The sequence below is a fragment of the Onychostoma macrolepis genome, chromosome 04 (assembly GCF_012432095.1).
Source record: "Onychostoma macrolepis isolate SWU-2019 chromosome 04, ASM1243209v1, whole genome shotgun sequence".
Classification (NCBI taxonomy): Eukaryota; Metazoa; Chordata; class Actinopteri; order Cypriniformes; family Cyprinidae; genus Onychostoma; species Onychostoma macrolepis.
Window position 1 is genome coordinate 9,059,591 of NC_081158.1, and position 24,217 is coordinate 9,083,807.

Here is a 24,217-nt window from a genome sequence, read left to right on the forward strand (position 1 = left end):
AAATTTGAAATAATAACAAACATCAGGAAAAAATAAGAAACAATAGGCTACCTTTGTTTTCTGTATACTTGTGTCGCTTACAGTTAAAGTCCTTCTGTGATTTTATTGTTGTTTGCAATGTTACTTGGCAATATTTTAAAGATATTATTATTATTTTTAAAATTTATTTATTTAATCTTAGCACTCAGCATACCCTGTTAAAAAAGTCACCGCTCGCCACTGCTATAAATATATTCCCCTTCCAAATATGCATTTTGAATAATAAATAAATGTTTCCACACTAACCTGCCGCATCAGCTCATCTTCTCATGAACAGTATTTTTCTTTTACTGAACAAATTTCATACCTGTTGAAAGTACAGTTTTAAATGAATTTGACTTACGAAAATTAACTGTGGTTTTACTATAGTAAAAGTGCCATGTTTTTTTTTCCGTTTTTACCATTTGTATAACAGTACTTTTACTACACATAGCTTACAAAAGTTAAACTATGGCCAGTGTAGTAAAACCCAGGTTACTTTGTGGTTATATGGTTTAACTTCAATTGCAATTTTTTTATTTGTAGTAAAACCATGGCTAATTTGTATTGTTTGTGTGTGTTGGTGTTCTTATTCCGAGCCCCTACTGCTTATTCCAGTGTTTAAAATGGCTGAATGAATGTGTGGTAACTGCCTTCTTTAACAATGTTAAACATTTAAATAATTTTTACAGTAACACGTTGACAGTGCGACTACTTTGAATATTCATATTTTGGCATTAGGCCTACATACAGTGAAATTATGACACAGAATAGTGACTAACATATTTAATACAGATAAATAAATGTTCATTCTGATCTTATTCATCAGAACTCACAAACACTGCAGCGTTGCTATTAGGCCACTAGTTTAGAGGACTGATACCCTGTGGTGGAACAATCATGTATGATTACCAGCCACCGGTTTATGTTGGATTAAAACTTCACGTTCCGTTGAGTTTGGAAAATTCTGTACACAGTAATCATTAGAATATGTCTTCTCCTGTCTCTGAAAATATCCGGATTTTGAAATCATCCACGAATTCTCATTTTATTAGGCTTTTAAGTCAACTAGATGATTACAGCACACAATATACATAAGCGGAAATAATTGAGCCCTAATATTTCAAAACGGAAGTGCGTAACGACGCTTAGTGCAAGTAGTCTATTAGTTAATTTACAAGCTTCCTTACAAATGGGTGCATAGTTATTATTATTATCATTATTATTTACTTTTGTTATGTGATGCGTTTCTGGTCTCAAATTGTAGCTTTTTATTTCATTCACATTTTTAAATGTGTGAATTTCTGTCATGATGGTTCTTTTCCATAACTCTGAATGTGGTAACGAAGGTAATAAAGAGTTGGTTATTATTATCAATTCTCTTTCCGGCTCAGACCGCATAGGTTAAGCTTATGGGCTGGCACGTGATGAATGAACGACTCGAAAAACCCAAAGACTCAAGAGAAGAACTAATCAATTCTCTTTCTGGCTCACTATATTAGTTTAGTTAATGGGTAACGTACTAAACATATGTTAAAATAAAATTAAAATTTGGCAAACACTACATACCTCTCTTGGAGAATCCATCTTGCTGAATCTTGACCGCCAAACTTTTCCCGCTTCAGGTCTTGATTGATAATCACAGGCATCCAATCACAGCTGACTTCTGGAAAAGGGGAAGTAACCAATGGCGTTTGAGATCATTAAAACGGCAAGTCCCGCACCATGACTGCCAAAAATAAGAGTTCACATGAGCAAAAGCAAACAGGTGAAAAAATATTGAGCGCAAGAATGAGGGGGATGATCTTGCGCATCTGGTGAGACATATCATCACTCACGAGAGCTTGTACTGTGCTAAAGATTTGTTCAAAATGAACGAATCATTCAAAATGAATGAATCATTCAAGACCAAACCAAAATTGTAAAATTGTTAGCGATGTAGGGATGGACTGCTGTTTTCAGCAGTATGAATTTAATCTGTCTGAATCAGATTAATAATAATAAGGATAATCATGCTGATATGAAAAAAATATTTTTTTACATTTATTTAATGCTTTTTTTTGTTTTTCTGTCTCTTATTTGTTTTTAAATGTAGAGCTGCAAAAATTCTTGAAAACTCACAAAAACAACATGAAGAGAAAGGCAAAATATATTTTTGAGGGCAACAAAGAAAATGACACAGATCTCAAGGCTGTTTACACAGAACTGTTCATCACAGAGGGACATATGAAAGATGTCAATAAGGAACATGAGATTCTGAAGATTGATGATGCTTTCAAGAACAAAAAAACACACGACAAACCAATCAAATGCAATGATATATTTACTGAACTGAGGAAAAACAATGAGGAGAAGATTGTGCTGACCAAGGGAGTCGCTGGCATTGGAAAAACTGTCTCTGTGCACAAGTTCATCCTGGACTGGGCAGAAGGAAACACCAATCAGGATATAGACTGTGTGTTCTTGCTTCCATTCAGAGAAATCAACATGATTAAAGACAGAGAAGTCAATCTCCATGAGTTTCTGTTCAAATTTTATCCTGTATTGAAGAATCTGGAGAAATCAAAGTTATATGAGGAATGTAAGCTAGCATTTATATTTGATGGACTTGATGAGAGTTCAATGGACTTGATGCCATTGAAATTTAGCAGCGAAACACTGATCACTCTTGAGGAAAGAGCATCTGTAGATGTGCTGTTTACAAATCTGGTCAAAGGTGATCTGCTTCCATCAGCTCTTGTCTGGGTGACCTCACGCCCAGCAGCAGCCAATCAGATCCCTTCACGCTGTGTGGGTTTGTTCACAGAGGTGCGAGGATTCACTGACCAACAGAAGGATGAGTACTTCAGAAAGAGAATCACAGATAAAAGTCTGGCCTCCAGAATCATTTCACACATTAAGACGGCTCGTAGTCTCTATATCATGTGCCACATTCCTGTGTTCTGCTGGATCACAGCCACAGTACTTCAGGATATTCTCATTGAGAACAATGCAGAGAACATCAGCACAACACTCACTGAAATGTACATCCACTTCCTGCGGATACAGATGAACATGAAGAGTCAGAAATATGGTGAACAACAAGAAAGAGAATCTTCAGAGCACTTACAATTAAATAGAAAAATGATTCTGAAATTAGCCAAGCTAGCATTTGAACAGCTGAAGAAGGAAAACATTGTGTTCTATGAGGAAGATCTGAGAGATTGTGGTATAAATGTGTGTAAAGATGCTGAGTTCACAGGAATGATAGCTGAGATCTTTAAGAAGGAAGTTGGACTTTATAAGAAAAAGGTCTTCTGCTTTGTGCATCTGAGTGTTCAAGAGTTTCTTGCTGCAGTGCATGTGTTCGTCTGTTACCTGAACAAGAACAAGCGAGAGCTTCAGTTTTTCTTTGAAGATTCACAAACGACAGTCACACAAAAGCTTAAATTCTTTTTTAGAAAAATCAAATTTCATGACTTAACAAAGAGAGCAACTGATAAAGCAATGCAGAGTGAGAGAGGACATCTGGACCTGTTCCTGCGGTTTCTGATGGGAATTTCACTGGAATCCAGTCAAAATCTGCTCAAAGGCCTGATCACGCACACTAAAGACACTAGTGTGAGCATCAGAAAAATAAGTCCACACATTAAACAATTACAAAAACAGGACATCTCAGATGAAACTTCAGTCAACCTATTCTACTGCTTACTTGAGCTCAAAGATCATTCATTATATGAGGAAATCCAGAGTTACCTCAGTTCAGATGAACATCCAGGAAGAGACCTCTCATCTTCAATGTGCACAGTGCTGACCTACATACTGCTGATGTCAGAGAAGGTGCTGGATGAGTTCAACCCAAAGAGGTTCACGTCGTCATCTTCAAACTACACAAGACTCATTCCAGCTGTAAGATGCTGCAGAAAAGCACTGTGAGTAATTTCACACGACTGCTGTTCAATTAAAGGTTTTGTTCTACATCACTAAACAATTAAATGTCAGAATACTATGTGAAATATTTCCGCCGATTATGAAAAGTACAATATGTTTTTGCAGAAAAACTGAACATCAGAAAATAATTTAGCTAAAAACATTCTGTTTTGGCAGATTTGACAGCTGTGGTTTTGATGAAACATGCTGTGAAACTGTGTCTTTTGCTCTACAATCATCAAACTCCCATCTGACAGAGCTGGACCTGAGAAGAAATCACCTGCAGGGTTCAGGAGTGAAGCTGATTTATGAAGGACTGAAGAGTCCACACTGTCGACTGAACATACTGAGGTTTGACATTCACATTCACTGAATCACTATGTTCAAATATGTGGATAAATAGGTGTTTCATAACTATAGCTAGCAGATATTTCCCCTATCTATATTGTAGTATGACTGTATCAGTGGCATTTTCTCCAAGAACACAAGGCAGGAAATGCCTACTCAAAAAACCTGATGAGAAAACAGTCAGAGTTCCCAACTATCCTGGATAACCTGAAATTTTGTTATGCAGTGTTCCATTTATGAGAATGAACTTTCATGTTCATTTAAAAACATGTTCCCTTCCTTATTAATTTAATTATTACAATACCTTTATTTTTACTTCATCAGTAAAATCCTCAGCTCTGAGGATCATATTATTCTTGGCTCTTGTCTCATTTCAATAGGATGGATTCAGTGTGTTTACAACTTGACCACGACTGTGACCAGATCATTGAGTCAGTGAGCTGAACTAGATCAGTTTGATTCATGAATAATTTGCTGCAGTGTTGAGCACAAATGCACAGAAGAGTTATTAGCTTAACCCTCAGGAGTTGACCCTGAGGCATTATTCAGGCCTTGGAGATGTTGTGACATTTGTATTTGCTTAAGTTACTTATGACATTTTAATGGATAAAGTGGTAACACTTTATAATAAGTATACAGTAATAAAGTATTTACAAATTATTTGCAAACTATAGCTAATCAATAGTTTCTAAACTGTTGTTAATACATTAATAGACTGTATAAAAACAGTGATTTCTTCATTCATTATCACTGCAATTAACACATTTTTATTGTTCAGTTAGCTCATATATGAAGTGTTAGATAATGCTTTGTAAACAACTTAACCGCAAATAGTTCTCACTTTAGGTTAGGTCATGGTATATCGAAAAATGTCATTAAGTGCTTAAAACCAATTTTTATCGTTATTAATTGCATTAGTATTAAGAGATTCTTAAAATGTACAAATACAGTAAGCCTATGCCCAAAGTTAAACATACTTTTTATTTATTTATATTATTGCCAAACAACGTAATTGTCTGGAATTTCTTGGTGAGCTCAAACACAAACACATTTCTACATACATACATAAATTATTCCAACCATTATAAAGAATGAGATACAGATGCATAAGTGCCAGAAAAGTTTAAAACATGGACCATCCTACAATAGGTACTGTTCAAAAAGCGTGCAGATTTAGTTTTAATTGCTCTAAGTCGTCTGCCTGAGGGTAAAGGAATAAAACAATGTCTGGCCGGATGTGTGGAATCTCTAAGAATTGTTAAGCCTTTTTTCTGCAAACGTGAGACATAAATGTCATCAATGGAGGGCAGATCACAGCCTATAATATTTGAGGCAGTCCACACTGTACTGCGAATCTGACTTTTTTGTTGAACAGAATAACCACACTATTATTGAGAAAGTCAGCACACTTTCTATGACACATGTCCGGTATTGTGCATCAAACCCCTTGCTACGTGTTTGTTTTCTGCTTGTTCCTGTTTGGCTTTATTTGGAATAATAAAGACAGTTGAATGTGAATCTCGTCCATCTCTCGAAATCATGTTGTTAATTTTGACTACCTGTGGTCTATTCTGCAGAAAATCCACAAGGCAAGGAAATGATGAACTCCCAATTGCTCCAATTTAACAAAGAGTTTCACTGGATCAATTGTATTAAATGCAGATTTATAATCCACAAAAAGAGCCCTGACATAAGTGCTAGGAGTCTCAAGGTGTTGTAGGATTGAATGAAGACACAGAGCAACAGTGTCATCGACTGACTTATTAGTCTCATCAGCGAATTGGTAAGAATCCAGACAAACAATTGAAATTATATTCTTCAATTCCAATCTCTCAAAGATTATCATTATGACCGATGTTAGAGCCACTGGTCTGTAATCATCTAAGCAGCTAATATGCGGCTTTTTTTGGCACAGGAATAATTATAGCTGCTTTAAAACAAGTTGGAACTCTACACACTCTTAACAACCAATTAAATATCTTGGTAAAAACAGGAGCAAGAGAAAAGACACCCCATTTGAAAGTAGCAGGTGATATGGCATCAGGGCCAGCTGTCTTCCTGCAATTCTGTCTCCTCAACAGGTTCCCAACTTCATGTTCTTCTATCTTAAAAGATGGAGTCATAGAACTGGGCCAGGAAGGCAGCATTAGCTGACCAACCTGTACCATTGGGCTAAAATAACTGTAGAACGTGTTAAGTTCATCTGGCAATGTAATGTCATCAGAGATGACTTGGGCTATTCTCTTATAGCCTGTAATCTCCTCAAGACTCCTCCAAACATCATAAGTGTCTCTAGTCATCAGTTTATTTTCCAAATTACGCTTATAAAGACCTTTTACCTTTTTGACTGCTTTTTCAAAGTCACATTTGATGGTTTTATAAAGCTCTTTGTCCCCACTCTTAAATGCCTTATGTTTCTCTCTCCATAAAGTTTTAATTTCCTTATTGAACCCTGGCTTATTGTTATTATATACAGTAACAAACTATATCACACACACCATCTCACAGAAATGTATATATGTGTAACACTCTGGTCAAGTAGGCAGACAAGGGGGTTCTGGCGTGCAGGTAAGTAATTTATTCACAACTCAAAGATAATGTAAATAGTAACTCAAACATCAGGGGAAGCAGAATAAAGAGTCTTATCTGGGCCCTCGGCCTTTCCTTGGTGGGCAAATGGCAGACCGGCAGTGCTTGAGGCAAGAGGTGGAAGGCAACCAGAGAATAGCTTGCTACCTTGTGACTAGACAGTGAGGGAATGGATTGAGTGAAGTCATATAGGGAGCTTGATTGGTGGCAACAGGTGTAGAGGATTCCTTGATGGCGGTCAGGTGAGAGTGATTACCGATGGTGAACGGGTGTATGAGGTGATACAGCTGGTGAGGCAGGTGAATCTGTGACATTACTCCCCCCTCCCCAAAGGTGCGTCCTGCGCCGTACAAAGTCCAACGGGGAGGGGGGGTGGGGGCTCTGGAGACCTCAAGGGCCAGAGTCCGGGGATGGACGGCCTCCAGGGTGGCGCCCATTCCGGGATCCATGGAGGATCAGCGGACTCGGAAGGCCATGGCGGATCAGCGGACTCTGTGGCCTTGGTCCTTGGCCCGGCCACACAGGCACTGACTATATGGCACCCCCCCAAAATTTTCTTGGGGAAGTCCCCTTCTGGCGGGCGCTTGGGAACTGGGGCCTCTCCTGGGCTCGGCTGGGGAACTGAAGCCCCTCCTGGGCTCTGCTGGGGAACTGAAGCCCCTCCTGGGCTTGACTCGGGGTCTGAAGCCTCTCCTGGGCTCTGCTTGGGAACTGGAGCCTCTCCTGGGTTCGGCTTGGGAACTGGAGCCCCTCCTGGGCTTGACTCGGGGTCTAAAGCCTCTCCTGGGCTCGGCTGGGGAACTGGAGCCCCTCCTGGGCTTGACTCGGGGTCTAAAGCCTCTCCTGGGCTCGGCTGGGGAACTGGAGCCACTCCTGGGCTCGGCTTGGGAACTGGAGCCCCTCCTGGGCTTGACTCGGGGTCTAAAGCCTCTCCTGGGCTCGGGTGGGGAACGGGAGCCTCTCCTGGGCTGGGAACGGCACTCCTGGCCGTGATTAGAAGACTGGATTCAATGAGATTGGGAACGGCACTCCTGGCCGTGACTGGAGAACGGGATTCTCCAGGATCGGGAACGGCACTCCTGGCCGTGATTAGAAGACTGGATTCACCGGGATCGGGAACGGCACTCCTGGCCGTGATTAGAAGACTGGATTCAATGGGATCGGGAACGGCACTCCTGGCCGTGATTCGGGAACTGGATTCTCCGGGACTGGGAATGGCACTCTTGGCCGTGACTGGAGAACCGGATTCTCCGGGATCGGGAACGGCACTACTGGCCGTGACTGGAGAATTGGATTCTCCGGGATCGGGAACGGCACTACTGGCCGTGACTGGAGAATTGGATTCTCCGGGATCGGAAACGGCACTACTGGCCGTGACTGGAGAACTGGATTCTCCAGGACTGGGAATGGCACTCCTGGCCGTGATTAGAAGACTGGATTCAATGGGATCGGGAACGGCACTCCTGGCCGTGATTCGGGAACTGGATTCTCCGGGACTGGGAATGGCACTCTTGGCCGTGACTGGAGAACCGGATTCTCCGGGATCGGGAACGGCACTACTGGCCGTGACTGGAGAATTGGATTCTCCGGGATCGGGAACGGCACTACTGGCCGTGACTGGAGAATTGGATTCTCCGGGATCGGAAACGGCACTACTGGCCGTGACTGGAGAACTGGATTCTCCGGGACTGGGAACGGCACTCCTGGTCGTGACTGGAGAACTGGATTCTCCGGGACTGGGAACAGCACTCCTGGCCGTGATTAGAAGACTGGATTTAAGGGGATCGGGAATGGCACTCCTGGCCGAGACTGGAGAACGGGATTCTCCGGGATCGGGAACGACACTCCTGGCCGTGATTAGAAGACTGGATTCAATGGAATCGGAAACAGCACTCCTGGCCGTGATTCGGGAACTGGATTCTTGGGGGCGCTCTGGAAGCGCGGAGCTGGACGGGACCAGCGGGGACGACGGATGGCACGTGCAAGGAGCTGGCACTGGCGGGCTCTTGTGAGGGGCCGGCACGGGAGTCCAAGACATCCCCTCAAATACCACTAATAAGCCTGAAGGCAGTTGAGCCTTCGTCTGCGGGTTTGTCATACTCCCTGCCGGCGGGTTTGCGTGGGCCGCGAACGGCGGCTGGTGAGTGGGAGCCGTGGACGGCGGAGGGCTTTTGTGGGCCGCGAACAGCGGCTGGTGAGAGGAGCCGCGGACGGTGGCGGGCTTTCTTGGGCCACGAACAGCGGCTGGTGAGAGGAGCCGCGGACGGTGGCGGGCTTTCTTGGGCCACGAACAGCGGCTGGTGAGAGGAGCCGCGGACGGTGGCGGGCTTTCTTGGGCCACGAACAGCGGCTGGTGAGAGGAGCCGCGGACGGTGGCGGGCTTTCTTGGGCCACGAACAGCGGCTGGTGAGAGGAGCCGCGGACGGTGGCGGGCTTTCTTGGGCCACGAACAGCGGCTGGTGAGAGGAGCCGCGGACGGTGGCGGGCTTTCTTGGGCCACGAACAGCGGCTGGTGAGAGGAGCCGCGGACGGTGGCGGGCTTTCTTGGGCCACGAACAGCGGCTGGTGAGAGGAGCCGCGGACGGTGGCGGGCTTTCTTGGGCCACGAACAGCGGCTGGTGAGAGGAGCCGCGGACGGTGGCGGGCTTTCTTGGGCCACGAACAGCGGCTGGTGAGAGGAGCCGCGGACGGTGGCGGGCTTTCTTGGGCCACGAACAGCGGCTGGTGAGAGGAGCCGCGGACGGTGGCGGGCTTTCTTGGGCCGCAAACAGCGGCTGGTGAGAGGGAGCCGCGGACGGTGGCGGGCTTTCTTGGGCCACGAACAGCGGCTGGTGAGAGGGAGCCACGGATGGTGGCTGGCTCTCGATCTTCTTGGCCGGCGGGCTCTGGTTGGCCACGGATGGCTGACTTGCGTAGGCTGTCGATGGCGGCGATTTTCCCACAAACGGCGGGCTTGGAAGAGCCGCAGAGCTGCGCCTGGCATGCAGATGGTTGGGGCTGGGCAGGCGGTTCGGATCGTTGGCGCGGTATGTGGGGGTTCTTGGCGTCTGGTGAGCTGGCGTGACGTGACGTGCCTCAGCGGAGACTGGGCAGCGAGACTGGAATTCTCCATTCACCACGACCTCGCAGATCGATCCATTTAGAAATAAAATCAGATTGATTAATTCGACCAGGGAGAATTCAGAAGCAGGAAGCTCACATCTGATAGTCTCGCTGTCCAGCCCCAGCTGAAAGCACGCACCCAAAGAGGCGTCAGGCCAGTTCAGCTGGTGAATAAGCTCAATAAAATCCTCCACATACCGCTCCAGCTTCTGGCCAACCTGCCGCAGACCCCACAACTTGTCTTCAGCCGTCAGCATATTCAGTCTGTTAGGGTCTAGTCATCTGTAACACTCTGGTCAAGTAGGCAGACAAGGGGGTTCTGGCGTGCAGGTAAGTAATTTATTCACAACTCAAAGATAATGTAAATAGTAACTCAAACATCAGGGGAAGCAGAATAAAGAGTCTTATCTGGGCCCTCGTCCTTTCCTTGGTGAGCAAATGGCAGACCGGCAGTGCTGACGCAAGAGGTGGAAGGCAACCAGAGAATAGCTTGCTACCTTGTGACTAGACAGTGAGGGAATGGATTGAGTGAAGTCATATAGGGAGCTTGATTGGTGGCAACAGGTGCAGAGGATTCCTTGATGGCGGTCAGGTGAGAGTGATTACCGATGGTGAACAGGTGTATGAGGTGATACAGCTGGTGAGGCAGGTGAATCTGTGACAATATGATGTAACCACCTCTGTATACTCATCCAAACCAACACATAATTCCTCAAACACAGACCAATCAGTGGTCTCTAAACAGTCCATTAGAGTCTCTATTTCAGCAGCAACATTTTAACATTCCTTCTTATATGTGCAATACATTTAGATTTGCAACAATAAACAGGAATAAGGAAAATCATATTATGATCTGACTGACCCTATGGAGCCCAAGACACAGAGTGAAAAGCATTAGAAAACACACTGTAGCATTGATCTAAAATCTTGTTAGCCCTAGTCGACACTGTAATCTGCTGTTTGAATCTGGGCATGATTTTCCTCAAATCAACATGGTTGAAGTCCCCAAGAATCAATATTGTCATGTCTGGATATGAGTTTTCTAACCGAAGAATATGAGCAGCCAGCTGTTGAGCCACATCAGCAGCGAATGTACACGGCAACCAAAATGACAGAAGTGAAGTCTCTAGGCAGATAAAAAGGTCTGCACTTGATGGTAAGAAGTTCCAAATTAATTGAACATGCCTTGGAGATTACCTTTGTGTCTGTGCACCAGCGCTGATTCACGTAGAAACATACACCCCGCCGCCTTTCAGTGAGCTTGAAGTTTGGTCTGCCATAACCAGGGAGAATCCTGGCTGATGTAACGCTAAATCTGCAATACTCTCATTCAGCCAAGTCTCAGTGAAGCATAACACGGAACAGTTAGCCATGTCCCGTCTGTTGTTCAACAAAAGAGACAGTTCATCCTGTTTGTTGGCAAGAGAACAAACATTGGAAAGTAAAATACTCGGTAGCGGCATTCAATGTTTTTGCGTAATTATTAGAACCAAAGCTTCTAGTGTTAGCCTCCGCATTAGGAGTGTCCATCTGTCCAGTCACAAAGTTCTCTGAGTAAAAGAATATTTTAGGCTGGAATTCAAACATGTTATTTCTAATATGCAATAACTTCATTCTGTTGTATGACACCATGCCTCCAACACAATCCAACCAAAAACAAAGAAGTGTAACACAAAACAGAGACAAGAGCAACACAATGTCGCCATGAAACGGCGCCATCTAAAAAAAAAAAGTTTGACAAACTTTTAAAAAAATTAAATAGCATAATGCTGTCAATATGAAATACATACAAATGCTTACTAGATCATGTTGTTAAAACACATCAATGTCCAATAAAGGCTGGTTTAAAGCACTTAATTTATGACATTTTCAGATTTTATGTGAATTATGTGAGAACAATCTATGGTTAATAACTTGTCAACAAAGCATTATCTAACATATGATGTATTTAAATATGTTAATTGCAGAGACAATCAATGATGAACTCACTACTTGTACATAGTCTAATAATGTATTAACCACAGTTTATAAATTACTAATGAACTATAATACTTTTGAAGTGCTTTGTTATAGTATTCCTATTATAAAGTGTTGTTCAGTACAAACATGCACTCCAGATGATAAACTATGTGTATACATATATATATCTGATAAATTCACATTAATATGGCTATTTGTTTTGTTTTTATCACAGGCTGTGTGGGTGTAATCTTACTGCTCAGTCCTGTGGAAGTTTATCTTCAGCTTTACAGTCCTCAAACTCTGTCCTGAGAGAGCTGGACCTGAGTAACAATGACCTGCGGGATCATGGAGTGAAACTTCTTTCTGATGGACTGAAGAGTCCAAACTCTAAGCTGGAGTTATTGAGGTTTGAGTTTGAAATACTTGATTATTTATGTATTTTAAAAAAATCACAATGTTAAGATTAATTATGTATGCAATTACTGTGTTCATCCTGTTCAGATTATCCATATGTAATCTCACTGCACAGTCTTGTGGGAGTTTGTCATCAGTTTTACAATCCTCAAACTCTGTCCTGAGTGAACTGGACCTGAGTAACAATGACCTGCAGGATTCTGGAGTGAAGCTTCTTTCTGATGGACTGAAGAGTCCAAACTCTAAGCTGGAGATATTGAGGTTTGAGTTTGAAATACTTGATTATTTATTTATTTATTTTAAAAAAATCACAATGTTAAGATTTATTCTGTATGCAATTACTGTGTTCATCTTGTTCAGATTTTCCACATGTAATCTCACTGCACAGTCTTGTGGGAGTTTGTCATCAGTTTTACAATCCTCAAACTCTGTCCTGAGTGAACTGGACCTGAGTAACAATGACCTGCATGATTCAGGAGTGAAGCTTCTCTCTGATGGAATGAAGAGTCCAAACTCTAAACTGGAGATATTGAGGTTTGAGTTTGAAATACTTCATTATTTATTTATTTAAAAAAATCACAATGTTAAGATTAATTCTGTATGCAATCACTGTGTTCATCTTGTTCAGATTTTCCACATGTAATCTCACTGCACAGTCTTGTGGGAGTTTGTCATCAGTTTTACAATCCTCAAACTCTGTCCTGAGAGAGCTGGACCTGAGTAACAATGACCTGCAGGATTCTGGAGTGAAACTTCTTTCTGATGGACTGAAGAGTCCAAACTCTAAGCTGGAGATATTGAGGTTTGAAATACTTTATTTTTTATTTATTTAAAAAAATAAATAAAATAAAATTCATAATGTTAAGATTAATTCTGTATGCAATTACTGTGTTCATCTTGTTCAGATTTTCCACATGTAATCTCACTGCACAGTCTTGTGGGAGTTGGTCATCAGTTTTACAATCCTCAAAATCTGTCCTGAGTGAACTGGACCTGAGTAACAATGACCTGCAGGATTCTGGAGTGAAGCTTCTTTCTGATGGACTGAAGAGTCCAAACTCTAAGCTGGAGAGACTGAGGTAAATGTTTTTCCATAAAATAATTAACAAAATGGTACCACAATAAATGGCCATTGAATTTTGTCAACAAATGTTGTGTCTGCTTTCAATGGAGTGCCAGAACAAGAGAAAAACATTTGCAGTCATTTGTTTTCATGTTTATACAGTTGTCTGTAGATGTGGATTATATTGAGATTGAAATAGCATAATGGTCTGAAACAATTATTGAACAAACTGCAAAACTGCTGCAATTTCAAAACTTACTTCTGACAGCACTGCACAGGCACTATCTAGCACATCTATCACTATCTAGCACAGCACTGCAGTTCAGTTTGCAGTAAATGCTGGTCGCATGAACTGATCTCTGCCAGCGCTGTGAGTTTGGGCCACTTATGACATGGATATAAAAATATTATTTACAAATAATATTTTTATTTTTAAAATATGTACACATTCACTCTTAACCCTCTGGGGTCTGAGGGTGTTTTGGGGGCCTGTAAAAGTTTTGACATGCCCTGACATTTGTGCTTTTTTCAGTTACTTATAAACATATAAATAGCTAAAGTCTAATAACACTGTAATCGGCACACACTGGGCTACAATAATATGTAAGCAGCATGTATGTACATGATTGTGTTTTTGAGAAAGCAACGTTTATGCGTGGTTAGTGAAAAACTAACATTTTGAAGTCACTGAAATAAGGCCATAAAACATACAGAACATTTGTTCACAAGATTTTTGAGAACTGGATCTTGTAGCCTAGAGATTTTGCTTCAAAATTATGTGAAAATCATCTTGTTTACTCGCTCACAGAAAACAATATATTGATTTAAATTTTCTAAGACACTTTTTGCTTTGAAAGGGCATATGTGAGGAGGAGTGAATGATCGTGAATAATATAGTGTGATTAACACCCGAGAAGACAAAGGCCCACATAATGAGCCTTTCAGTCAGGTGTGTGACTGAGAGGGAAGTGCTACAAGAAAGAATGTGAGGACAAAATAGATTTATATATTTTTTGTCTGTAGTTCATTTAGAATATTGTCACAACTTCCAAGGAGAGGGGCAAGGAGACGTAGGAGTGAACTCAAAAAACTGTCTTTTAATAAACAAACAAAAGGAATACAGGGCAGGCAGGAACACAACACAGATACGAGAAGACATATAACACTGGTCACTGGAAACTAAACTGAACAGAGCTTAAGTATAGAACTAAATGAATTAACGAGGAACACCTGAAATCAATGAACACACTAGGAGCAGGAGCAGGAAGATAAACAAATATGGGCATGACACACACGAGGGAAATCTAGGTCAAGGAGCACATTGGGAGGAAAACAAAGACAAAAACAGGTCCCTAATCCTGACAAATTTATTTAACTATCACACAAAATAACTTGAGATTCACTTGCGAGTGCAGTTAAACAGTTTATTAGGAACAAACAAAGCTGAATTTCAAAGCTGAATTTTTAGCATCATCACTTCATTCACATGATCCTTCAGAAATCATTCTAATATTCTGATTTGCTGCTCAAAAAACATTTATTATTATTATTATGTTGAAAAGAGCTGAGAATAATTTTTTTCAGGTTTCTTTGATGAATAGAAAGTTCAGAAGAACAGCATCTTTTGTAACATGATAAATGTCTTTATCATCACTTTTGTGCTAAATAAAAGTTTTAATTTATATATATTTACATTTAGTCATTTTGCAGACACTTTTATCCAAAGCAACTTACAATTGGGGAATACAAAAGCGATTCATCTTGAATAGGCAATCAGACAGAGGAAGTGCTCGTAATACCAAGTCTCAGGCATTGTTCAAATAAGTACAAGCTAGCAAGGGAAGGAATAAATAAGGAGAAAGAAAGTTTTTTTTTTTTTTTAAATTTAGGATGAAGTCAAGTAGTGTCGAAAGAGATGAGTTTTCAGATGTTGCTTGAAGATTGACTGGGATCCAACATTCCGAATAGGGGTGGGAAGATCATTCCACCAGCCAGGAATGGTGAACGAGAATGTTCTGGAGAGTGATTTTGAGCCTCTCTGTAATGGTACCACGAGGCGTCGCTCACTAGCAGATCTAAGACTTCTGGAGGGGATGTAGATTTGTAATAGTGAGTGGAAGTTGGCGGTTGCTGAGCCTGTGGTTGTTCTATATGCAAACATCAATGACTTGATGCGAGCTGCAACCGGTAGCCAGTGCAAGAAGATAAAGAGAGGTGTAACATGGGCTCTTTTGGGCTCGTTGAAGACCAGTCATGCAGCTGCATTCTGAATCATTTGTAGAGGATTGATTGTGTTTGATGGAAGTCCAGCCAGAAGAGCATTGCAGTAGTCCAGCCTAGAAATGACAAGGGCCTGGACAATAAGTTGTGCAGCATGCTCTGTCAGAAAGGGCCTGATCTTTTTGATGTTGTGTAGAGCAAACCTGCAAGATCGAGCAGTCTTTGCAATGTGCTCTTTGAAGGTCAGCTGGTCATCAAAGATTACACCAAGATTTCGGACCGAAGTTGATGGGGTATTGTAGAAGTACCTAGCTGGATGGTGAAATCATGCTGTAGAGTCAGAGTGGCAGGTAAAACAAGAAGCTCAGTCTTTGCCAGGTTGAGCTGTAGGTGATGTTCTTTCATCCATGCCAAGATGTCTGCCAGGCAGCCTGAGATCCATGTAGCTACCGTTGGATCGTCTGGTTGAAAAGAGAGATAGAGCTGTGTGTCATCAGCGTAGCAATGGTAAGAGAAACCATGTGCCTGTACGATGGGACCCAGTGATGTAGTGTATGTGGAGAATAGGAGGGGTTCAAGAACCGATCCCTGAGGAACCCCAGTGACCAGTTGATGTGCTTTAGATACCTCCCCTCCCCAGGCCACCCTGAAAGACCTACCAGTGAGATAGGATTCAAACCAGCGAAGTGTAATCCCAGTGATGCCCAGTGATGAGAGGGTGGACAGGAGGATCTGATGATTGACAGTGTCAAAAGCGGCAGATAGATCCAGCAGAATGAGGACTAATGATTTGGAATCGGCTTTTGCAGTTCACAGTGACTGAGAGTAGCGGAGTCTCAGTTGAATGGCCACTCCTGAAACCTGACTGTTTAGCATCCAGTTTGTTGTTCTGTGAAAAAAACAATGATACCTGGTTGAAGACAACTCATTTGAGTGTTTTCGCTATGAATGGAAGGAGAGAGACAGGTCTGTAGTTTTCCATCAGAGAAATGTTTAATGTAGGTTTTTTGAGCAGTGGGGTTACCCGAGCCTACTTGAATGCAGTGTGAAAAATGCCTGTGAGGAGGGATGTGTTGATGATGTGTGTGAGTGCTGGTAAGAGTGTGGGAGAGATTGCTTGGAGAAGGTGCGAGGGAATTGGGTCTAGAGGACACGTTGTGGGATGGCTGGAGAGGAGAAGTTTGGATACATCCACCTCAGTGAGGGGACAGAAGGAGAAGATGGGAGTTTTAGCAGTGGATGTGATTGGTTGGAGGTCGTATGTGTGTGGAGTTGAGAACTGACTACTGATTGTTCTAGTTTTGTCTGTGAAAAAAGTGATCAAAAAGTCATCAGCTGTTATAGAAGTGGTAGGAGGTCGTAAAGGGGGACAGAGGAGAGAATTAAATGTTCTGAAGAGATTACGTGTGTCTGGAGTGCTGTTTATCTTGTTGTGGAAATGTGAGGATTTGGCAGTGTGGACTTCAGCAGAGAAAGATGAGAGCAAAGACTGATACCTACTGAGGTCCGACGGATCGTTTGATTTGTGCCATTTTCTCTCTGCCGCTCTGAGTTTGGTCCAATGCTCACAAAGAACATTGGATAACCAGGGGTTAGACGGGGCAGCCCATACTGGCCTGGAGGAGAGAGGACAAATGTTGTCTTGACAAGAGGTTAAAGTAGAGCATACAGTGTCAGTAGCTGTATTCACATCCAGAGATGAGAAATGGGTAGGTGAGGGAAGAGAGGAGGATACTACAGAGGAAAGATGGGAGGGAGAAAGGGAGCGTAGGTTTCGTCTAAAAGTAACCGGTAAAGGGGTTGGTGGCACACGGGTAGTAAAGTGTAATGTAAATGTAATGAAGAAATGGTTAGAGATATGTAGTGGTTGTACCAAAATGTTATCTGCAGTACAATTGTGTTTCTAAATTAAATCAAGTTGGTTGCCTGATTTTTGCGTGCTAGTAGTGGTAAGGCGTTTGAGATCAAATGAAGCTAGGAGTGAATGGAAGTCTGTAGCATAAAGCTTGTCTAGATGAATGTCGAAATTGCCAAATACTAAGAGTGGAGTGCCATCCTCCATGAAAGAGGACAGCAGCCCGTCCAGCTCCTCTAGGAAGGTGCCTAGAATTTGGCCAGGGGGGCGGTAAATTACGAAAATCTGGAGTTTTATAGGAGCTGTTACAGTAATCGCATGAGATTCAAATGAGTTGTAATTGCATAGGGGAGAGTTGGTTGAGTATTTCCAATTGTTTGAAATGAGCAGACCAGTGCACCCACCCTGGCCAACTTGACGTGGGGAATGAGAGAAAGAGAAATTGTTAGAGAGAGCAGCTGGGGTTGCTGAGTCTTCTGTCCTTGTTACTGTCACAATTCACAAGGAGTCAAGGAAGCCAGGAACGAGGAGACGAGGATTTCACAAAACGAGAGTTTTTAATATCCAACAGGGAAACAGCACAAGGAATGACGTTCAAGGACCGACAAACACTAACTGAAAGGACTGGGGCTTATAAAGACAGGATAACGAGGGACGAAAGGAGACACACCTGGAATCAAATAAACAATCAACATGAGCGAGAAACTGGGTCACTGAACACATGGGGAGCAAAAACACAACAAAACAGTCCAGGGGAGCCCGGTGGAACCAGTGGATTGATGGGCCACGGCGGAGAGGAGGGAGCTAGGAGCCATGGTGGAGCCGACGGGCCGAGGCGGAGTCCGGGCCTCGAAGGCTGGAGACGGAGGTGAGGGATACTCCAGCTCCGGCGACGCTGGAGGATGGCAGTCCCGTGGGGCTCGCACCGAACAGATAGGGGGCTGAGGGCGAGTGGAGGGGCTGCCGGACGACAGTGGTGAGTGGCAGGGCGGGCTTTTGTGAGCCTCTAGGCTTCCAGGGCTGAACTCAGGAATGGGAGCCGACACTGGAGGGTGCTCTGGAGGCTTGGGCACTGGGGGACGGTTTCGGGGAGCGGGCACTGGAGGGCGCACTGGAGGAGCAGAGCTGGCTGGGACCAGCGGAGATGAAGGAGATTCAAGAGACGAAGGAGAGCTGAACTTGGGATCTGTGGCCCTCCCGGGGCCAAACTCGGGAACAGTAGCCCTCCCTGCCTTGCTGTGGCACAGTCCACGTGCCATACTCAGCTCACCCTCAGCCACGGTGCAGGGGGCGGAGCTCATCTCCGCGCTCTCACTGTCCGCGGTATTCTCCCTCGTGGTGGGCGTTGTTGCCGGCTCACACACCTTGACTGACGTCATCAGCGGGTCTGGCTCCGTGGCGATCCTCAGCACTGTTGCTCTGTGCGGCAATGGCTCGTCAGTCGTGGCGGGCTCCGGCTCTCCGTCAGTGGTGTGATTAGATCATTCAGTGTGGCACAGCATCAGCTGCTAAATTCAAATCTGCATTCGCTGGCTGGCGCTGAGCCAGAGACAGATGCGTTTGTACAGCGCTGCATTATAACCAATCACACATGATTCTGTTGAGCTTATGAATGCAATGACCAATCAGGAGTTCAGATGAGTCATCGCTGAAACGCGGTGTCTTGTTCACTTGCTTGCTGACTGAATTATCTGGCGAATTCTCTCATCAGAAACAACAAAATGCAGATGTGCGTACGAATGTAAGTTAAGATATTAATTTCACAGTGTAAACAGCTTCAGTGATTTTAATGGGAGTTTTTGAGAGTGCTTGAATTCTGGCTAGACTGAATGAAAATGTTCTTTGATAATGTAGATGTTCTTTACTCTCTGTAAAATGAAAGTGTTATAATTAGTAACTTGCAATACTGTTATTAAATTCACATTAAATACAAAGTCAGTGGTATTAAAAAAATTTATGGAATGACACCCACATCTGGTACCTAAGTAAAAAGTTGGGTTTTTATATGTAGGCTAGTTAATAGATTACACTATTAGTCTACTTTGCCCATCACTGTTTATTGATCAAATAACATAATCTATAAAGGTGCAAAACACATTTACTTACACATATTTGAGAATTATTTCCTGATATAGTTAACAGGTTTGGAAATATTTATAATAAAAAGGAAAAAAATAAAAATAAAACATAAGCCTACATCATACTGCTATGGCTGCTGTGTGTCACATGACAAGCATGACCCTTTTTATTTGTATATGTTGTGAATTAATTAGATTAGAAATGTTTAATTAATTATCTTTAATAATAACAGAAAAAGTTTAGTTATTTACAAGGTTGTTCAGCTTTAAGAAAAGTGCTCCCATAATGCATAGGGGGAGAGAGCACTCAAAAAAGAAGGAAAAAAGTGAGCGCGCGCAGAAAAAATAAGTGGGAGACTACATGTGTGTGCGCTGTATCTGTGTAATCCTGTTCGTAAACTTCAGTAAACAGTTCGTTTTATTTCAAATCAAGTCGTCAGTGGTCATTACTGCTTGTTAAGGAAGAAAAGACACGACAGTATAGTTGTAGTTTTATTACACTGCACTGATTGTATTGTATGCACTTTTGGTGTTAAAAAGGTGCTTTATAAATGAAATGTATTGTTATTTCTGCACTCAATCTTCGCCTGCATATTTTCTGATGGCCTTTCATTTTCTTTCTCTTTTTTGTCTCAATATCTCAGTTCTGTTTCCTTTTTTTGCAAATACTCTGCTCTGTGCTCAGGCTCAGCATGCCTACATTGTCTGTAAAGTAGATTTGTGCTGAATGTTTCATTCATCATTAAGCGTAACTGTTCAATAAATTAAGGAAAATATAAATTAATCATTAATGAAAAATCTCTGAAACTGGGAAAAGTAGATCATTGTGTCATTTTGGCACAAATCTATTGTGTGGGTAGAGGTAGCAGCAGATTAGATTAGAACATTAGAAGTTTTGTTTTTAAATCTTATCTTTATATTCTTTCTTTCACTACTTTGTTGACATAAGATTTCAGAAGCAGTATTGTGCCACTATTGTTTGTGTGAGAGATCTAACGCTTTACTTTTGCATTTAAATGCAAGACATATAATGTCCAATGATTTGGGGGAATATTTGTTTCTTCTTGATAATGCTAAATGAGCACAAAATGATCTTTTTTGTGACCAATTATTTTTATTGAACAATCAGTGCAATATAAAAAGGAACAATAAACAAACTAATGTGATGTGGATTGTTGTTGTATGTTTTTGTAGGTTGTCTGGCTGTATGGTGACAGAGAAAGGCTGTCATTATGTGTCTTTAGCACTGAGTTCAAACTCCTCACACCTGAGAGAGCTGGATCTGAGCTACAATCACCCAGGAAATTCAGGAGTCAAGCTGCTCTCTGAAAAACTGGAGGATCCAAACGGCTCCCTGAACAAACTCAAGTATGTCAAGCAGGAGGAGTTTTGGGGTTTTATTGTTTAAACTTTTCAGTGTCTCTGTATATCTATATCAGTCTAGGAGTTTCTTACGGAAGTTCTAAGCGTTTTCACTACATTTCAGAAATTATCTCTGTCTATACTACACAACCGAAAACACGTCACATGACCATTCAGGCTTCATACGTCATCAAGGATGTTTTAATTTAAGAGAAGTAACCGTAATAAAATTCACTGTTATTCCTTGGGGTGTAAAAATACTGTAATTTATTTTTTACTTTGCAATTTAACGGTTACTTTTCTTAAATGAGCCTCCGAAATGAGATGCAACAAATGAGCATGATGTTATTGTTTACATGGTCATCAAGTATACACAGAGCGAATGTGGGCAGCCACGCCATCATTTTCAAAAGTCTCAGTTTTGGTCCGTTTACACTGAAATGCATCCCTGTTCTTGTTCTTGTGAGACTAGCATATTCTTATCGGCGCATGCACTATGCATTCCTCCTTCGTCATCCGCCTGGAACAGCTTGTGGATACAACAGTTAGCGCAAGCTACAGAAAAGTATTTATAACGTTTAGAACAAAAATACATCGATTTGCATTGATTTGACTCTTGTTGCACGCTCATACAGACAGTATTCGAGACGCTACTGTAAGCTGCTGTGTGAATGGGGCATTTCGAGACTCACACCTCTAAGTAAATGGGGTTGTCAAACCCAAAAACTGACAGTGCGAACGTGGAATGTTAAAATGAGCCAAGACTATTCAAACTGACAAACATTCATGTAGCAAATCAGCTCAAAAGGGAAATGTATATAAATAATTACAATTAATTTTGATTAATTACAATTATTTATATTGGCTGACAATAATAACTGTAGCAGAATTAAATTGCCATCAACTGATCTGTTCGTCCAGCGAACATTCAGTGTAAGTTCATATCAACTCTAAGAAAGGATATTTCCATGGCCACAGGAAATACTTTCCTATTAATGCATTAGAGCATGTAGCGAGGGTCAAAATCGTAAAGAGACATTAATTTGCAAGAATCCAATTTGCATTGAATCCAAACAAAGATCACAGCATAGCGCATCTCACAGCAACACTCAATCGTGTTTTGAATGATTCAGTGTTTTGAACGAATCGGTTGAGTCAAAGATTCAATGACCCATGCACAAACATCTGTCTCATTCTTGATGAATTGGCCATTTGAACGAATCGTTTGAATGAACAACTCAATGACTCGCTTAATAAAATCGCTTATCACCTGCATTTACGCTCACTATCGACAAATAAAAAATAAAAAATTATTCAGGAGTTATGTATATACAAAACTATAACTTTTTATGACAGTAGTTTAGTGATAAAAAAAAATTTGCACTTTTTTTTTCAGGTTTTTTTTCCTCCCATCCTGTAGCCTACTTGCGCCCCTCCGGGAGAGTGTCCGCGCCCCACCGGTTGAGAACCACTGTACTAAAGCAATAAGCCCCAAGAAGCCGTGGTTTACAGTGAATTTAGAACAGCTAAGGGGCATTGTTAGGCACGACGTGAAGCGGAGTAAAACCCTAAAACCCCCTTAGCTTTTATAAATTCACTGTAAACCATGGCTTTACGGGGCTTATTGCTTTTATACAATGGTTTTTCTATATACTTAGTAAGGTTTTACAAAATAAAACAGAGCAAATAAAGTGTAATGACATTAATAAAAACAGTATTTTTCCACCAAGCATTGTAGTTCCTCAGAAACAGTTGTGGTTGGAACCTATGGTTGGAACAAAGTGGTTGCCAAGCAACACACAAAGTAAACAAAGGTGTAGGTTTGTAGTGTAATTTAACTTTGAACGTGGCTCAACCAATCAGAATCAAGGACCGGAACTATCCATTTTATAAATAACATTTTAGTACTATGGAAACTGTAATGCTAGTAAAACGCCATAGAATTTGCACGATCTTTAAGAGTCTGAGATAGATGTGGCTCAATCAGGGACATAAAAAATATACACATCATAACTTATTCACAGAAATAAGGTACAGACTTAGAGACATGAAGCTTTATTTCCAAGATGATGCATGGTAAGCTTTGAATTTCAGTACAACAAAGAGCAATATAGTAACAGAGGCTTGCATTGTATTATTTATTGTATATTTAAATCAATTTCTGATACTAATACCATAGTATAGTACATAATACAATACTATACCATATTTGTGTTCTATTTAATATTTCCTGCATAATTAGGTGCATAAAGTACCTAATTATTACCTACCTGATGTCCGCATTCACCTCCACTTTTTACTTGGTTCTGGTGTAATCTGGAAATGGTCACGCAAAGAACAACCTTCGATAAGTAAAAATGTGAGCTATTCTAAAACAAATGTGAGAGAGGGGCTCAAAAAGGAAAAAAGACAAAGAGCAGAGAAAACATGAGTTAGTCAGTAAAATCCCCATATCAGGGTATTTTATTCAAGCTGATGATGGAGTGGAAGTGGATTGGGCGAATAGAGCAGAAAAAACAGTTTCATCATCCCCACAGATTTTAGGTTACTTTGATTATTAACTTGATGGATGTATATTGCTTTTTGTTTAAACAAACTCTGTATATTCACGTAAGAGTTGGGAGATGACTCGGTAGAAATATGTCAATCGTTTTGTGGCATCATGAAGTAAGCTTATCATTTAAACGTGTTTTAAGCATTGTGGTTTGATTTTTTTTTTTTAAAGTTCATGGACATTAAGCAGTGGGGCAGAATTCATTTTGGTAAATGTGCGTTAAGATGGTTTCAGCCTGACATGCGCAGCGCACACCTGCTCATATAGCAGGTGTGCGACTAAACTGGAGTTATTTTTCCTGATTTGTGTTTAAACGTTAAAATACACATAGTTATGTGTCAAATTTCCTGTCTTTGTGAGTATCCTCATAAACATTTTCGTCTTAAATAAACATTAATAGTAATAGAATTGCGCTCTAATGCTAATTTGGCCTGTTTAATAAATCTGGCCCCTAAACTTTAAAATACATTTATTCTTAGTTATTTTAACAAGAAATTTAAATGAAACTGAAAAAAAGAAAATAAAAAGAAAATTATACATTTACACACCTAAGGATTATATCAACCAAAAATGAAGAACATGTTCAGAATTTAGTGGTGTGTCAGAGTTGATTGTCTGTGTGGAAAGTAACTGCACATGTGTCCTCTGTTCGTCTCATAAACAAATAAGCAGCCTTTAATACAATAAACATATAATATGCACCATTGCTCAACATTTAATTACAGCTTCTGATGCATATTTTC

The 24,217-nt window shown here is 41.5% G+C and overlaps 1 protein-coding gene across 4 annotated transcripts in view; it reads left to right on the forward strand.

Annotated features, from left to right (window-relative positions):
- The window catches only part of LOC131538704 (NACHT, LRR and PYD domains-containing protein 12-like), a 31,097-nt gene that overhangs the window by 4,432 nt on the left and 2,448 nt on the right, over positions 1-24,217 (forward strand). The window contains exons 3-11 of one of the 4 annotated variants that reach the window (XM_058772744.1): positions 1,644-1,835; positions 2,114-3,929; positions 4,105-4,278; positions 12,161-12,334; positions 12,430-12,603; positions 12,703-12,876; positions 12,971-13,144; positions 13,248-13,421; positions 20,753-20,926. In XM_058772744.1, the coding sequence (XP_058628727.1) occupies positions 2,149-3,929; positions 4,105-4,278; positions 12,161-12,334; positions 12,430-12,603; positions 12,703-12,876; positions 12,971-13,144; positions 13,248-13,421; positions 20,753-20,926 (2,999 nt within the window). In that variant the 5' untranslated portion in view covers positions 1,644-1,835; positions 2,114-2,148. The remainder of the gene's footprint in view (positions 1-1,643; positions 1,836-2,113; positions 3,930-4,104; positions 4,279-12,160; positions 12,335-12,429; positions 12,604-12,702; positions 12,877-12,970; positions 13,145-13,247; positions 13,422-20,752; positions 20,927-24,217) is intronic. The other 3 variants (XM_058772742.1, XM_058772745.1, XM_058772743.1) reach the window with 3 other exon arrangements.